Here is a 14,304-nt window from a genome sequence, read left to right as displayed (position 1 = left end):
TGTCACATGATTGTGAGAAGGAGACGAGTCTGCGTATAGAGGGTTACCACTATGTCATTGAAAAATTCCTTTCTCAACAATTTCTCACAGGACATTGACATAGGCTTGTTGTCCTGGCTTGCAATTCAGTGGCAAACCCTCAATCAACAATAAGTCTATTTTATTTGTTGTAGAGCAATGCTTCGGGTTAGGCCTTTTTAAACTTTTAAAACCAGGAAAAACAAAAACTAATAGTATCCGGAAAAAAACAGACCATCCAATTACTGGGCAATTTTCTTCAACTGCCCGGTCCATTTACACTCATCGGGAAAGCAGTCCCCCTGCTCCAATATGTGTACCTTGTTGTAAGCGTTTTTAAAGGAGACTGCCCTCTGTTTTATGCTCCCAACCTTTAACAGAGGATTTGACATCAGAGGAATACTGGTCGTGCAGTCAGAAGATGTACTGCAGCAGCTATCAGTGAAAACTCACAGTTTTCGTTTTTCTTTACATTCAATCAAAACGTTGACATCCTGGTAACTATCAACTCCATCCCCGACCCAGTCACACTTTAGAAACATATTTATAAAATAATACAAAGCAAAACGTGTGTATCCACTTTACATCTTGGAACAAAATACCGTGTGGAACCCAACAATCGATGCAACTTATAGAGTTGCCATTAATCCATGCAGGTGCCGTCAAAGCCAACGCAAGCTATAGGTTTGGACAACGCAAACTATTCATTTATTTAAGAGCCAACAATTTGCTCCCAACCTAAAATGAGGCAGGAAATAACTACCATGGCAACATTCATAAATGTTTTTATTTTATAAACATCGGTGGTATTATTTTTCCTTCATCAGTGTATTAAGGGCTATAAAAAGATTAGAAAATGCTAATACAAAATAGGTGATTTTAATGAATCCCTCAAATTCATGACTTCTGTAACCATCACATTGGCGGGCGAAAGAGGGAGACAGAAGGAAGCCTCCATTTGACAAGATGATCTGAACAAGCAGCACCACAGTCACTTTAAACCCTAGGAATGAAGGATCCGAATTAAGAAACAGCTGGCACAAGAAGATGTCCCCCTAAAACTAGGGTTGTCAAAGATGATCAAATTAGACAGGGTTTGAACCTTAGGTTCCATGAAGGAGGGGTTGATTACTGAAAAATATTTACATCGAGGGAAGTCAAGAGCAGGAGACAGGTTTGTTAAAGCAAAATGAATGATGTCCGGGTGCTGCGTCCTCTTAAAAATCAATCTGCACTATAGAACAGAAGGCAGCCCATCACTAGCAGATTGAATCTAAGAATAGAAACCTGGCTAGATGAAACTTGGCTTACATCCACACCAGTTTCCAGGATTAATATGCCTGGCACTTAAAACAGAGTCACTGAGGATTCCTAAGGTGTGTGGGAATCATGCCAGAGCTGCCTTTATAAAGTTGCAGCATTTTCTGAATCAAAGGATCTTGTCTCAATGTAATCAGCGCCAGAGCAAGCATATCTTAGGGATAGGCTGGACTGCAAGCGAGATTGTTTCAGCTAATCACTTTAGGTGATAATCTAGAACCACCAACGAAGGTGGATGCGGACTATGTCTTCGTGCACAAGCGTATCAGTCTCTCCAAGTAGGATAGATCATGGATTCTAGGCGATCGCCCTTGCCACCAGGTACAGTATCTTCCTCCACTAGATGTAGCCAACTAGACCCAGATATCTGAAGTGCAATCCCCTCCAGGATACCGAATCTCATGAGCCAGGACGGGGCCATCTGGCTCCTTCCCAAAATTCACAAGAAAATCAGTGTTGAGTTTCAGGCCGCCCTTCTCGGTGTCCACATCAATCTGAAGCATTACCGATCCCTCCCTGGAAAGAAAAATAGAGAACAGGCAGGAGAAGAAATTACTGCAGGACAATGGTTCGTGGACTTACACCATACTCCAAACTTAGCGAATATTAACTCCAATAGTGGTCAGTACAATAGGACCACATTGAGGCCTCGTCATCATAGACTGACAATATAAGCAACATCTTTCCATCGCATATACGTCAAGGTTGGTATTTCTTAAACACTAGCAGAAGAAGCAAGAGGATATGCGCACTCAACTACCTATCTAATCCGCAAAACTATTACATTTAGTGAACTACTGCATGGCATCACCCTCTGGAACAATATGTCCAGACTAGAAATGTATGATGTTACAACGCATACATTTACAACGCATGACTTTACAACAGTTTTTACACCGCAACATCCCTTACTACGCATTCATTTACAATCATCGCATGCCATTACAATTTTTTTAAACGACATTTACAACGCATTCCATTACATCACATTCTAACTTTACAACGCATACCATTACATTGCATTTAAGGTAAGTGTTGGATAGTGTAGGGGTAAAAATTACTATTCTAACTCCAGGGAGTGCAACAGTAGGGTAAATGTTGGATAGTGTAGGGGTACTATGCATTGTAATGGTATGCGTTGTAATGACATGCGATGTAATGCCTGCGTTGTAGTGACATGCAATGTAATGGTTGCATTGTAGTGACATGCGTTGTAAAGGATGTTGCGATGTAATGACTGCATTGTAAATGTAGTGCGATGTGATGACTGCGTTGTATAGGCGGTTTCCCCCAGACTAGTCATGAGGGCTACATTTCTCTTGAAAGCGTTGAATGCGCACTTCTTTGTGGATCTACTTTTTTTGGCAAAGGATTATCCCACACAGAAATTTGCATCACTCACTGACTTTCAGATGTTTAGGGAAAGGGCTGAGCTGTGTGTAATCAAGGGTGTTGAGGACGTGGCCAGAGCACCAGAACAGTCCCATCCCGGGTAATTGACAGTTTTGTCTATTCAAGGTGTTCCAGCCCGTTGTAGTAACAACTGGAAAGGAAATAGAGGAGAAGTAGTTTCTCTTTAGATCTATTCCTGCCCATTAACAGTCCTGCCTCTTCCCTCTCCTGCCTGGTGCCAAAGAGCTACTAAATTATGGTCTGGGGAGTATATAGTCAGCATTACACATGAACTGTGCACCAATAAATGAATATGAAAGACTACATAGTCACTACAGAGAGCTCTTCACAGGATGCAACATGACTACTTACGCACAGTAGTTCACTTTAAACAAAAAATACATTAATGGAAAAAAAACAACGCTTGTGATAGAGGTTACAAGGTGTGCAATTGCAACACTTTAGGAAAACCAGAGTACTACCTTTGACATTTTTGTGCTCCACTTTCCTCTGGCTTTTGAGAAATTGTTATCGGCCTGACAGACCGGTTGCTGGAAATGAAGACTACTTGTAAATTGAACAATTATGTGGAGATTTTCCACAGTGACTGACTTGCTCCCTAAGAATATTTTTGCAATGCAACCAATGTACTAAACCATTGCACTTTAAAACCTGACAGTCTGTAGGATAAGGAAGTCTTGGGCCCGATGAACAATTCTCAGATCATAAAGATTTTCCAACATGAGTGATTTGCACCCTAGGCTAGGGATATTTTTTGAGTTGCGACAGATGTACTAAACCATTGCACCTCAAAACCGGACATTCAGTAAGTCTTAGGAAAATCCTGATCTCCCTTTTTCCCAGCTTCTGCCAGTCACAGGGCTTCCTGAGAAATGGGGTACGAATCACAGCTGTAGTGGTTCAAACCAAAAACGCATCTTTACAACCCGTTCCTTTACCATATAAGTCGTTACAATGACTTGCCTTAGAGAAAGCGTTAAGAGTTGGAATAGTGTAATTTACTATTCCAACTCCAGTCGGTGCAACAGTAGGGAAGTGTTGGACTTAGTCCAACATCAATTCAACAATGCTTACCTTAGGGCAAGTTGTTGCAACGACTTGCGGGGCAAAGGAGCGACTTGTAAAGATGCGTTTGTGGTTCGGACCACGTTGTGAAGGCACAGCGTGGTTCGAGCCACGGAGTAAAGGCTATTTCTCGAGGAAGATAGGCCAGCAAGGGGTGCAAGATCTATCTAGATGGTCTACATTACAGTCATCCCCAAAATAGCTATTACTTTACGATTTCCAATTTTGAATAAGGCGAGGGATGAAGGCAGGATGTGCAAGATGGACTTACTTGACGGCCTTGCGGAAGATCTCCTCATAAACTTGGTGCATGTAGTCTTTGGCATTAGGTGGTACGGTTTTAGTGGATTAGTGGTGGTTTTCTGACAGTTTAAACAGAGTAAGTGTGTCCTGTAGAAGTTCCAGTTCGTTAAGGTACGAACCAACTCCTGCAGCATGCAAGGATTATAAAGATCATGGCTAGATTCGAATTGTGTTAATTCCTGTGACTTTGGGGACCACTGATATCCAGCCTGCGCGGATTACAGTGGGCCTTGATTGATTCTAATTGGGGTGTACACAATACTTTCAGGCATGCTTAAGCCAAGTGTTGTTGGGTTCTGACCAGGAGTGTTTGATTTTGATGTCATGGGACCAAACAGTTCTGGTTCTTCGCCATGTCTATTATTCCTTTCTGAGTTTTAGATGGTCTTGCAGATTTCTTATTTTGCCTGGCAAGGAGTACCCAAGTTTTGCTACCTGTACTGAGGATGCTGTAGCACAAGAGGTATTTTTGTTATATGAAGCTACTATGAGTCAAGTGAGGCACAACGCTAGTCCTCTTTTAGGACATAGTTGGAATTCCCCTTGAGAATACACTGCAGCCTTTCCCTTAGATGTGGCAATGGAAAGTTCTTTAAAGGCAGAGTATCTGATTAGCGGCAGCGAGTGTACTGCTTGAAGCACCTATGGCATGTATAGTCTGGGGGTGGGGGGTGGTAGTTTTAAACAGTGTTTTTGATTTCTTGTACTTTTATATTGAATTTGATCTGCCATTTTGATTACACCGTGGAGAGAGATTATGTATCTTACACATAGAATTGTGTAGAAAGTGCCCCTAATAATTTTATCGATAGGTGGACTCAGAGTGGGTTTGAGTCCATAGCCATTACATGATTTCTTTTCCTAATGTTGCTTGCGTAACTACCAGTTCTCTTCCAGAGGATCCTTATCAATAGGCAGAAGCACTGAATAGTCCTGCCCACAAGCCTGTGCTCTTACACAATACATTTATGCATACATACATCAAACCAAAAATATATTTACACTCACAACAATTGCAGCCTATTAACAAGCTAAGCTGTCCAAATTTTGTTTTTAAAAAAAGAAAGCCTTTACTTTCATATAAGTCAGCATAAAATATAGGTGAACATAGCAAATCTTTCACAAACTTTCTTTCAAAGAAAAAATAAATGAAGGACAGAATTTGCCAATGAGCTGCAAACAATGCATTCAGCTAATGCAACTGGTACTGTGCCTTTAAGAACCTCTCAGTACCCTCGGTATCCCATCATGCCCCATAGGTAACAGTTAGGTCAGTTAAGTCAGGTAATATTTACAGGACAATAAAGGGACTTGGGTTAAAATGTAATGAGGACTGTAGTATTTCTTGTCCAGGGAGGAGGGAGAGTTGTGTATGCTTATGACTTTGATGAGGATACCCCTGTAAGAGAACCAGGATTACAGGTTAGTAACTTTTCCTTCCTTTGGACATATTGCTGTAGGTTAGCGTCTGTTCCTTTGTCCACAAGGTCTTGATATAATTTTCAAGGTGCTGAGTTGCAGCTAGTTGATCATCATTCATTAATCTATGGCACAGAGTCACTTGTCAAGTCTATGTGTTCTCATTTTAGGTTAATCTGCTGCATGTCATCTGCGGAGTCCGAAAATGTAAAGTTGAAGGATCTAAACAGGTCCGGTAAAAGTTTGAAGAAGAGGTTGAACAAGAATGGAGGAATGACCTAGGTTTGCAGATGCTGCGGTCAGGGTCCTGAGGAGCAGATGTGCATGGTGGCATTTTCAACATGCTTTTTCTGTCACCGAGATAGGAGTAAATCCTTTTTAGGTCACTTATCAACATTACCCCTGCCTATAGCTTGCATCACTCAACATCATGAATTAAATAGTACATCAACACTAATGCCATACAGCACCACCTACACCTTACAGCCTTCACCAATCGCACCCAGTGCACGTTTCTTCCTGTTTTTCTCTACCAAACGTCAATATTGTTCCAGGTGGAACCAGAAGCTAGTCTTTTTACTGTTACCAAGTACCCCAATATTGCCATGTACCCCCACACCGCCTAACCCCTACGAAGACATCTACAGTACACCACACATACACCAATCTCACTCCATCCTCTTTCTTCACCATCTGCTACCACCTAAATTCTATATCCTCTTCCACTATTTCAAAACAAGAGACTGTACTTCTACAGCTCACACACCCATCGGAGCCTTTTAGTCTTGATCTGATAAGTCCTGCTTAACCAAACAAGATATTCTTCAGCATTTGTTTGAAGATAGCTGTTTGGGGTGAGAGCTTAACATTCCATGGAAGTGAACTTCAAAAGGGACTTTTACTCAGAAATTTTAGACTACCGTAGGATGTAAGGCAGAAAAGCGTTCCTTTACTCCAAAAATGGTGGTGACTAGTAAGACAGCGTTGGAGTCTGAATAGGAGGAAATAGTTTTGTGGCGGTACAACTCAGTGGTTGATGCATTTAAAAGAAAGCCAAGCCATACTGAAATGGATATAGTCAGCAACCGGCATCTTGTATAGCGTTTTGCGGGCAAAGGACCCACTGTCTCTTCTCCCATGTCCTGGCTCTGCTGGATGCAGTTTTGCACTCTTTGAAAGCATCAAGACCATACCATGACTGGGGAAGTCCTGGATTTAGAGCACTACAGTTAACTAGGTTAGTATGAATAGTAGGCAAAATACTGTGTATCAAGGTTTGTCTATTAAATGATTTGGGTGGATAAAACACCATGCTTTTGATTTCTAACTAATTTATGGAAAGGCCATGCGCTCGCCAAAAAATGTGATGACAATAGCTTCCAGGAGATCTTCACCACTATATAGAGAAAAAGGTTGCCCATCTTTTGTGAGTTATATCTCCACACACAAGCTTTAGACCTCACTTCACAAGTTTCAGAAGAAGAACAGTAGACAAGGTAACCACTTACTTGATCAGATCTGGATAAAACTGCTTGTCCCAGGCGCTGAACAGTGAGGTGGTCACATAGATCCTTTTCCCATCCAAGCTGAGCTGTATCATCTGCGGTGCCCCGGGAACTTTCTTCCCCTGAAAGAACATAGGAAATCATGCGTATCGGTATATGACCCCATGCCTTGTAGAAAATGATAACTCGCTAGAAGTCACCCACTGTCAGATTACTAGTCTCCTGTCTGAGCGGTCATAAAACGTCAGTCGTCCCTATTGAATTTAAACCGGATTCCCAAAAGTTAAACCTAGATCTCCCCAGTGGGTGCCCAACCCACTGAGCTATGATAACGACCTCTAACAGCATTGTGGTGCAGTTCAAACACTGCAAATTGTGAAATGGAGGAGGGGATTTTGGTACAAAATAGATTGTAATTATTTGGGTCCCTTCAATCCCAATTTTTCAACTCTTTTTGCATGTCATTCGCGTTTGTTGTTGAAACTCCACTAGTAGTATTTGAAAGTTGTATTTTCCTTATTCGTGAAACAGCTTTTCAGCAGATCCATCCTGCGGAGTGGGCTATTATGCTTGTGTATATGGTGTAATATAGACGCAAAGGCTGCCCAGTCAAAAACCAGCCACATCCGTCGCAGACCGCTAATTAAGGAGAGAAAGTTTACTTGAGAGTTCCAATAATGTTGCAGTTTGAGATTGTTCTAGAGTCACCTGTTGTGTATGCATCTGGTTATTGGGAGCATAATAGTTTATTATTTACTGGAAGAAAAAGTAATGGGTTTCGACCTAAGGCATCGTAGAAGGCAACATTGTACTATGCTTTAAATGCATCTTCCTTGGCATTGTGTAGCATTTGAAATTAAGAATAATAGCTATGTGTGGTATTCACGCCTTTGCCTTTCAGACCAGTAAATTGTGGAATGCCCTCCCTGCCAATCTTAGACGGGCCCAGTCAGAAGTCTCTTTTAGGGAAACTTCTAATGACCCATCTATTCTAATCCTGGCAGGAATGGCCAAGGCCTGCAGGTGTGTTGGTCTCCGCACCGGGAAGCCCTTCGGGGTAGCTGTGCACTATACAAGACTTTGCTAACCCGGCTCTCCATGGAGAAAGCAGGACTGCATATGTTAAACTGCAAGAAGGCTATCACTGGTCCACCTCGCCTCAAGTTATCCTAGGATAACCCTCTTCTTTCTCGGGGTGAGTCTATTCAAGGTTCACATGTTGTACATCAATTGCAAAGCAGTTCTCCACCTCTACTGATGGTACTAATTTGAGCCGGTCTTTGCAGGTGGGGCTCTACTTTTGGGGGCTGGCTGTTATTTTACCAAAACTTTCTTTGATCCAGTGCAAGAGAGACAAATACAAAAGAGGGAAATAAGGAGTAGAAGACGGAAAAACAGTGACAAAGGGAGAGAATAGGGATGAAAAAGAACGTGCAAGAGTGGGATAAAGGGGCAGGGAGTGTCTGGTGGTGCATTGAAGAGCCACGAGGTGGAATCAAGACTACGCAGCCTTAGTATTACCCGCACTCTTCGAATGCGCTGGCTCTGGGCTTCTGATAAATCTTTAGGCACTGGCACTACACGTTTTAGAAACTGAATCACGGTCTAATGAGGAGAGAGGAAGGTGTGAGTGGTAGCAATCAGATTCCTTATCCTGCTCCACGGTCTCCTTTAGTTTAGCACGGATATAGATTCCTTTGCTTGGTCAATGTATGAACAGAGGACAAGGAGGTTGCCATATTTATATCTGCAACTGTAACATTACAAATGAAAGTAAAATTATGTTTTTATTTCGGGCAAAGGAATGTTTTTTTCACTGTGATTGACGCAACTTACCCCTAGATTCATCAAAGTCCCGTTTTGCGAGTCAGTAATAGCGATTATTAAGGAATCGCTATTACAGACTCGCAAAACGGGATTCATGTACAAATCTCAATTTATTTTGCAACTCCTACAGCTTCTTTATTTGCGATTAGCTAATAAGGAATAATTCCCCATTCATTCCTACGGGCCTAAAGGCCCATAGGAATGAATGGGAAGACATATCAATGTGCGAATCGCTATTAGCGATTCACATTTTGAGTTTGCGATTTCAAGGGTTCAGGGGTGTTCAAAGGACACCCTGTTGCACCCCTTAAATGATATTGGACGCTGGTGTTATGCACACACATGTCCCAAGGACATGTGTGTGTGTGTAACATACAACTTAGAAAAATGCACTTAAGTGCATTTTTCTAAGTTTCCGCTATTTACCACGAGGTTTGACTTCGCGGTAAATAGCGTCCCAAAATTGCGTATTCGCAATTTTTAAATGTTTCATGAATTGCATTTAAGGAATCTCAAATAGAGATTCCTTAAATGCAATTCCTCGCAAAATTGCGAATTCTATAATAGCGATTTTTGCATTTGGGATGATGAATCCCAAATGCAAAAATTGCGCTCGCAAAGGGCCAGATTCTCAGAATCTGGCCCTTTGCGAGCCGATTTTACGTTGATGAATCTGGCCGTTAATGCGCTGTGCAAATCCAGTGCACAATGCTTGATTTACTAAAACTAATTCTGGTCTGTGGTGAAAAATAGCACATAAAGATGCTGCGTCTTTCAGAGTCCTTAAGTTTGCCCAGCTTAATTCTGGAGATTCTGGACTGTGGGTAGAGGGTAGAGACTGAGTAATTGGAGAATTATTTTGAACTTTGAAAAATTGAAAATTGAAATTAATTGACTAGATGTGGCACATGATTTGTTGAATTACTTCAAAATCAAATAGAGAGAAGTGAGGCCATAGAAGGGAATTCCTAGTAAATACATTGTCTCAGCAGAATGCTTTGCTGTGGGTGCTCGGCATTAATGGGTTCAGCCAGTGAAAAGTGAAAAGCTTCTCCTTTAACTCAGTATCGCATCATAAACTGTCAGCAACTGCATGGGTTTCAGAGTGTCTATTTGTTTGATGACGGTCTGGTACAGTAGTAAACGTATTGGGACACCATTCACTCAATGGTCCTTTTAAGGCCTTCCACTTAACCTGTTGCTGTTGTTATGAAGTTGTCTGCACTCTTCATGGATCACATAAGAAGGCCTTTAACCCCTGAGCCGGGCAGTTTTGCTACATGGACAAGACACGAGTGGAAAGAGACTTACTTTAATCACAAGGGGCTCCGGCTGGCTCTTCAACTCCTGGTCTTTAACGACGGTTACAGGCCCCCCTTTCACAATGCTACCCCCCAGAAACACCTGCAGGAAAGTAGAAACAGCCCCATGGTCAGATAACATGCAAAACAACAACAATACATTACTCTAAATATAGATTTGCTGAGGACATTTGTCAAAAAGATAAAAACAAGACACCTTTTACCCAAACAACAATCACGTTTCCAGACAAAGGTTCATTGGTTGCCTGGTGGGGTATTGATGCATATTGCGACGTCCTGTATTAGTCCCAGCCCCTTTTCGTATATACATACAGTTACAGATAAGTGTAGGTGTACTGTTATATGCTGCCACAGTAATGCCTGTTGTGCATTAAAGGCTGGCTTGTCTTAAGGTTTTATTTGGGCGAGTGCAAAATATGGCTCAACGTTTGTTCTTCAACTTTGACAGAATTAATTTTTCCAAGGAGGTTAGACCCCTGTACTCACTAGGCTAAATCCCCATCTCTGTTCTACAGTTCAATTGCATTGTTTAGGTATAATCTCTTTGGTTTAGTTTGCCATTTGATCCCATCTGTCCCTCAATTTCTTTTTTTGTTAATTTCTCATATGCAACAAAGGAAAAGGCTAGAGTCATATCTAAGGGATGGCTGAAAGAAGACAGTTTGACACCACCAACTGGCTTTAGACTCTTTTGGCCAACCTTTTCCTTTTTCAAACCAGGATTTAGAGAGTGACTTGTGGTAGCCACCACTATCCTCAGTAACGGGTAGAAAAGTCGTCCTAATCCTCGGGCATTCTCCTATATCCTTCCCTAAATTACCTTCTTCCCCCATATTATACATTATTTCAGTCGGATGTATGACGTTAAAACGCATACTTTTACAACACATACCTTTACAACGCATTTTTTACAACGCAACATCCTTTACAACGCATGCCATTAAAACAAATTTTCTGAAAACTACCTCTACAACGCATTCCATTTCAACGCATACTACCTTTACAACGCATACCATTACAACGCATACCATTAAATTGCATGTATGGTAAGTATTGGATAGTGTAGGGGTAAAAATTACTATTCTAACTCCAGGGGGTGCAACAGTTGGGTAAGTGTTGGATAGTGTAAGGGTACTATGCGTTGTAATGGTATGCGTTGTAATGACATGAGTTGTAATTGTATGCGTTGTAGTGTCATGCGTGGTAATGGTTGCGTTGTAATGGCATGCGTTGTAAGGGATGTTGCGTTGTAATGGTAGTGCGTTGTAAATGTTGCGTTGTAAAGGGTGTTTCCCATTTCAGTCCAACATTTGGAGTAAAGATTTTAAACTTTGACAGAATTTATTTTTCTAAAGAGGTTCGGCCCTTGTACTCGCCTGGCTAAATGTCCACCCCAAATCCCCAACTGCTCTGTTTGGAAATAATCTCTTTGGTTTAGTTTGCCTCTGGTTACCGTGGTGTTAGTATATCTGTAGGAGCCAACATTGACTAGATTTAAGGCGGACCTGGAGGGCAGGCTGCCAATCAGGTTGTAGGCAAGTCAATTCAAAACAGCCGCATGCTGCCATGGACAACTGCTAACCATCACACTCCTCCAAGTGCGACACTCCAGACTATTCCAGGCCCCCAACGCTATAATAATGGCTTGGGTGGCAGGTACTGTTATTTTTGAAGTGTACTGAATTAATTAACTATTGATGTGCTCATCTGTAAATTACACAAACAGTGCCATCGTGTGGCAACTTATCAAAAGTGGTGGTTTTGACAATTAAGTACAGGTAACATTGGCTAAAATCATGCGCTGGATACAATATTTTAACTTTATCATGGGGAGGCAGCATCTCAGGTCACATGGACGAGGGCGACGACTGGGTCTAAAGCAAAAATATTACTAGGTGACTAGGAATGTTTTCAGTCTCTTTGCCAAGGAGATTCGTGGTGAGAGGGAAAAACTGTGGATAGAAAGTCGATTCCACGTCTTCAGTACCCGTGTAAGAATAAAAGCCACAACAACAAGGTGAACGGAATTTGGTGGTAAAACGCTCAGTGACTGATTTAACAAAATTAAAAAAAAAAAAAAAAAAAAAACTACACATGGAGGTTTTGCTTTTTTTTTTTCAAAACTTTGCCAGGGTACACCAGGAAGGCTGCCCAGTCAGAGCGTTCCAGGTGCAATCTATAAAATGTTTTCGTTAAGCCCAAGCTAGCCTTAGGCACTTAACCAAATGTGCAATTGTATGCAGGCTACAATTGCTCACTGAATTTCCCCCACCTTTTTGCAAAAGCCATCTTTCCCTCTGTGTTCCCCACATGGGAGTTATTTTTCGCAGAGAAAAAAAAACCTTTTGTATACAACCACACAATTTTCGGTAGTGATCCATTCCCCTTTTTACCGTGGAAAGACATTTACTCCATTTGCCCCAGTATTGGGACTTTCATAGATTCCCATACTTTTGTATCATTCCCAGTCGTCGGAATGGGAGTCGCGGTAACCAAAAATAACATAGCAGTAGGTACAAAAGAAATAAAAGGCCTAGGCCTCATTCCCTTCTGTAGCAAATCCGCCTCTTTTTCTAAAAGAGACCAAACTAATCATCAGCCAATCAGAAGAGCCTCACCCCTTAGAACCCTCCTGAAGGAACCTTAGAGCCTCAGATTTTCTACTGCACGTTGTGCTTAGGGAGACTCCTTTGAGCTCTGCTCAATCTCAACTCTTTTCAAGTGTTTTCTTCAGGATTTCTCTTCAGAATTGTTGGCTGTCCCTTCCAGGATGTCTGATAAGGAGAAGAAGAAGGCCCTTTTCAAGCCATGCTCCACCTGTGGCAAGAAAAGATAGTTTGTTGAGGATAGGCATAAAAATTGTATATATTGCCTCTATCCTGATCATAAGGCTGCGGACTGCAAGATCTGCCACACCTTTTCTACCAAGACCCTCCGGGACCATGAGGGTAGGCTTCTTACCTGGCTCCAGAATTTTAAGTCCAGAAAGGACACAGTCTCCAGTGACAGTGAGGCCTCTTCCTCAGCCTCATCTTCAAGAAGGTCAGTCAAAAGGGGTAGGGTTTCCCCTTCACCTTCTGTGGAGCGTACATCTAAGGCCCCAGAAAAGACCCCCAGAGAGTCAGAGCCAAGGTCCGGTCGAATCTCCTCACCACGGTGAAAAGGAGAGGGAGGGACCATCTACACCTTCTTCTGCGACGAAGTCTGCTCCAGCCTTCAAGAAACCATCTTCTCAGTCTTCTGAGAAGTCTGACAAGAATTCCAAGTCGTGGACGACGCAGCTGAAGGCTTCGTCGACGAAGGCGTTGAAGCCCAAGTAAAGTGGTGTTGTCGACCATAGTGACAGCGACGTAGAGGACGGCAGCGACAACAAAGATTTAGTCGACCACAGTATCGTCGTCAAGTGCTTTGACGACGACGACGGCAGCAGGAGTGTCGACGGTCTCGTCGTCGATGGAGTCGACGACGCCCAGCCAATCTTCTATAGTTCGCTCGTCGACGAGGTCTACTCTGTCGACAACGGCATTACCAGGAACAACTCCATCGTCAACAGGATCGTCGACGGGAAAAAATCACCATTTCCATGAGACGGATTACACCCGACATGACGTCCCCGAGGAGAGTTACCCCCTTGCCTCCAGCTCTGCTGTTAGAAGAGGATGATGACGACTCGGATGAGAAGGATCAGGACTTCTATTGGATATGCAAACAGTCCTTCCCAGCTCCTAGTAAAATGTCAGGAGACTGATTCCGAAGGAAAGTACCTGCAGGAATGTGGGTATCAACATTCTGCTCTGCCACAGGAGTATACGAGGCAAGAGATGGTGTCTGTACCATCTTTGCTCTTCCAGGATCTCCCTAACATGCTGCAGGATTACAAATCCAGATGTTCACAGCCTGCTGCTATTCCGACTACGCAAGCCCTGCCGGTCCCTACGACCTCTGCACTGGTTTCTCCAGAGTTGCCGGCCCAGGTGATATCTCAGCCGCAAACGCCGGTTCCACAGGTACCTTCAATACCACTGGACACTCACGATGATTCCTCGGATGAGGATCAAAACTTGAATGGCAGACCTAATCAAGGCGTAGAATGGGACGAGTATGTCATCCCA

The 14,304-nt window shown here is 42.6% G+C and overlaps 1 protein-coding gene across 2 annotated transcripts in view; it reads right to left on the bottom strand.

Annotated features, from left to right (window-relative positions):
* Positions 1 to 787: 787 nt before the first annotated feature.
* SELENBP1 (selenium binding protein 1) overlaps positions 788 to 14,304 on the bottom strand; it is a 143,082-nt gene continuing 129,565 nt past the window's right edge. For both annotated transcript variants that reach the window (XM_086947339.1, XM_086947340.1), the window contains exons 10-12: positions 10,182 to 10,274; positions 7,047 to 7,165; positions 788 to 1,854 (exon numbers count right to left, since the gene is read on the bottom strand). In XM_086947339.1, the coding sequence (XP_086803465.1) occupies positions 1,692 to 1,854; positions 7,047 to 7,165; positions 10,182 to 10,274 (375 nt within the window). In that variant the 3' untranslated portion in view covers positions 788 to 1,691. The remainder of the gene's footprint in view (positions 1,855 to 7,046; positions 7,166 to 10,181; positions 10,275 to 14,304) is intronic.

This window comes from Lissotriton vulgaris, chromosome 12 (assembly GCF_964263255.1).
Source record: "Lissotriton vulgaris chromosome 12, aLisVul1.2, whole genome shotgun sequence".
Taxonomy (NCBI): Eukaryota; Metazoa; Chordata; class Amphibia; order Caudata; family Salamandridae; genus Lissotriton; species Lissotriton vulgaris.
The sequence above is the reverse complement of the archived record's forward strand: the minus strand, read 5'-3'. Positions and strand labels throughout refer to the sequence as shown.